General features: G+C 62.7%; 1 protein-coding gene across 1 annotated transcript in view; it reads right to left on the bottom strand.

The window, feature by feature from the left end:
• Positions 1-3,412, bottom strand: part of LOC113217061 (protein cappuccino) — a 14,513-nt gene that overhangs the window by 5,872 nt on the left and 5,229 nt on the right. Inside the window, exons 5-6 of the mRNA XM_052272799.1 lie at positions 2,502-2,727; positions 1,225-1,491 (exon numbers count right to left, since the gene is read on the bottom strand). Coding sequence (XP_052128759.1) covers positions 1,225-1,491; positions 2,502-2,727 — 493 coding nt within the window. The remainder of the gene's footprint in view (positions 1-1,224; positions 1,492-2,501; positions 2,728-3,412) is intronic.

The following is a 3,412-nucleotide window of genomic DNA, read 5'->3' as shown; positions in this document are numbered from 1 at the left end:
GCGGGAGGGAGGGGAGGGTGGAGGGGGAGGGGAGGGGCAGCGCGGGATGAATGGACTTTTGGCAAGAATCCAGAGCAAAAGCGGGCGGAGGTGAGCGACTGCTGTCACGGGTGTCACGGGTGTCACGGCCAGTCACAGTGCGCGGTTTGTATTCCGCAGAAACAGATGCCCGCCGCCCCCTGTCGGCCGCGCACAGATGCGGCTTACTCTCCAAGCACTTATCGCTCGGCCGTGTCACCCGCCGCCCCCACGCAGGCAGGCACTGTTCACAGCTGTCATATCCGAGCAGGAGCAGCAGGCCCCAGTGCAACCCCAGAAGAGTCCTAGTAGAGGACTCCAACCTCCACGCGTCACGAAGAGGGGGAGGGGGAGGGGGAGGGGGGGCGTCTGAGTTCAAACGAGGAGCGCGCATACGGAAGGTCGCACGCGACACGCAGGACAACGGCGCGACGGTGCTGAACACATCGGAACAGACCGCGGCGCGGAGCTGCTGGGCCAAAGAAAATCGCACCGGTTCGGCTCGGCCCGTTCGGTTCGGTTAGACTGGCAGGCAGAGCGGCCAGCAGCAGCCTTGACTCCCAGCGGCGGGCGGCGCCTGCTCCTGCCTCTGCCCGGCCCGCGAGACGAAACCAGTGATTCACACTTTGTGCCGCTCTGTTCGCGTGCCCCGTGTGGGCACCGGCGGGCACCCCGCCGCCGCTGGACGCCACCGTGGCGGCGAGGAAGACGGGGGGAGACGGACGCGAGGCGTCGAGGGGCACGCAAATTACGTAAAGACCACACCCACCGAATGGTGTTTTAAATGCCCCCCTCGCAGTGGCCCGGCGGGGCCCCGTTGGGCGCGAATGAAGGTCGGAGACGGCGGCAATCAGCTGTGTGGCCGTTTGAAGGGAAGATCAGCCACGTTAAAAATACATGTTGGCGTCAAAGGGGAGACCAGCTACGAAACAAAAACAAAAACCCAACCCTTTACATAACGGGAGTGTTTTAGGGAATTCCCTTTCGGCAATTTCTTTTCCACTTTTTCTAAATCCATTGTTGTTATCGACCAAATATGTAGACTATTCCTGCGGGCGTGTTGCGCAATGCCCATTCCCATTCGGCATTCGCGTGGTTGACAACCATATTACCAATTCATGAAAAACACAGAGGCGTTGTTGTTGGCCCGCGCAAAGACAGCCAAGACAAATGACCGCAAAGCTCTCCCGCTCCCGCCTCACTTACCTTCGAATTTTTCATAGATCTGAAAGTCGAGCTTCTCCGGGACGAACTTGGGCTTGGACAGCTTCTGGTCCAGGGTGGCCCGGTCCAGCGTGAGCGACGCCACCTTGCGCAGCACGTTGCTCTCGATGGGGGCGTCGCTGAGCGACGAGTGTCGTCCCGAGTGGCCCGCCGCCGCGGCCGCAGCCGCCGCCGCCGCAGCGGCAGCGTGAGCCGCGGACCGCGTGGAGGCCGTCGACAAGTCCTCGGCGCCGCCGTCATCGCACACCGCTGCAACAAACAAGCGAGTCCCCGCCCCGGCGTCAGGTGAGTCCGCGACTCAAGGGGAACTTTACTCAAAAAATCAGGGAACAGATCATGAAAAGAAACATTTAAAACTTGAAAAAACAACAGGAAAATCAGGTAAAAATCAGGAAGAAAAAAAAAACAGAAAAAAATCGGGGTGGAAAAAAATCAGGGAAATCGGTGTGGGCTTGAAGTGAAGTGTCTCTCAGCGTCAGGTCAGTGATCGACTCCACGCCGCCGATGTGCAACCTGCGAGGCTCCCGCGATGACCGGCGTCGTCGTCTCGTTTGCGAATGGTTAGTTAGCCTGTCGGTAATCACCTCCGGCCCCTGCACAATAGCCGGCGCGGGCCGCGGCGGGGGGCCGCAGGGCGCAGGCAGGGCGCTCACGGGAGGCCTCTTTGATACTTATCGCCCGCGGCGGGCGCGGGGTGGTGCTGCCTCTGCCGGGCCGGCACCTGCGGCGGCCCTCTCCCGGGCTGGAGCCACAGCAGCAGCAGCAGCAGCAGCAGCAGCGGCCCGGCCACTTGCGTAAACAGTAAACAAACATCGGCGGGGTGAACAATGACCGCACCGCGCGGGGCCCGCCATTCATCCGGGCGCAGCGAATGGCGCCCCATGGCGGTGTGGGACCCGAGCGGGCGGCCTGGGGCCCGGGGGCGCCACCACAGCCGGGGTTGTCTTCCATTACCAGGACTTTGAGTTCGCTTCCTGGGCGGCGGCCGGCAACGTCCTCCGCCACCGCCGCGACACGCCGGAACCAAGAGCACCAAAAGCAGCCGCCTCAGCCGTCGCAGAGGGGTGTGGATGTGCAGCATAGCCGCACATGGCATGGCATGCCGGAGACTGACCGAGCAGCAGTGCGGGCGCGGCGCGGTGCGGTGGAGATCTCGTGCGCGGGAGGGGCGGCGGACGGAGGCCGACGCGCTGGCGCGCAGGACTGCCAACGTCGGGGAGGCGAACGCGACCGGCGCGCCGGTGTGGGAGAGCGCTCACCTATCCTGGCCTGGGCGAGGTCCACCTTGCGGTGGCGCGTGACGGTGAACGAGGCCCTGGACCCGGACATGGAGCCGGACATCATCGAGTTGCCGCCGAGCGAGGAGACGTTGCCCGACACGGAGCCCACCGAGCCCGACAGCCCGGACACCGAGCTCACCGAGCCCGCCAGGGACCCCGCCATGGAGCCTGCCATGGAGCCCGCCATGGAGTAGCTCAAGTCATCCTGCAACACAGACACAACAAACACCTCATCAGACGGACAGCCATACCCCCCGCCGCGCTCGCCGGGGGAGCGTGGTAGCGCGGGGTATCCACGCCTGGCAAATTAATTAATAAATCATTATTTTTGCAGTCCATGTAAGTGGGAGTCGGCCTGGGTCCTGCACGTGTGTGTGTGTGTGTGTGTGTGTCTGCAGAGAATTCATTAGACCGTCCGCATGACCTAAATTACGTAAAGCGCGGGGCGGACGGACGGGGGCTCCAGATGCATCGCAAATCGCTCTACTGCGCTCGCTTGCAACGAATATAACGAATTTCGTCACTTTACACAGGATACACACAAACACATGCGCACATCCATCCGTCACGTGGCATCTGCCCCACCTTAGTGAGTGAGTGGGTGGTGGTGGTGGTGGTGGTAAAGGGGGGGGGGGGCTTCTGCTGCACCTCACTGGCGCTGCGATCATCTCAAACCCTTGCAACTTGAGAGCTCTGCCATGCTAGTTGGGTCGCAAAGAGCACCGTACCGGTGAGAAACCGCGACCCCGTAACCTGCACACTCACCCCCACCCCCCACCCCTATCCCCACCCCGTGAGGGGGAGGGGGAGGGGGGGCGTCTGAGTTCAAACGAGGAGCGCGCATACGGAAGGTCGCACGCGACACGCAGGACAACGGCGCGACGGTGCTG

Source organism: Frankliniella occidentalis, unplaced genomic scaffold (assembly GCF_000697945.3).
Source record: "Frankliniella occidentalis isolate FOCC.00 unplaced genomic scaffold, Focc_3.1 Scaffold225, whole genome shotgun sequence".
Classification (NCBI taxonomy): domain Eukaryota; kingdom Metazoa; phylum Arthropoda; class Insecta; order Thysanoptera; family Thripidae; genus Frankliniella; species Frankliniella occidentalis.
This window is presented reverse-complemented; position numbering and strand designations above follow the sequence as displayed.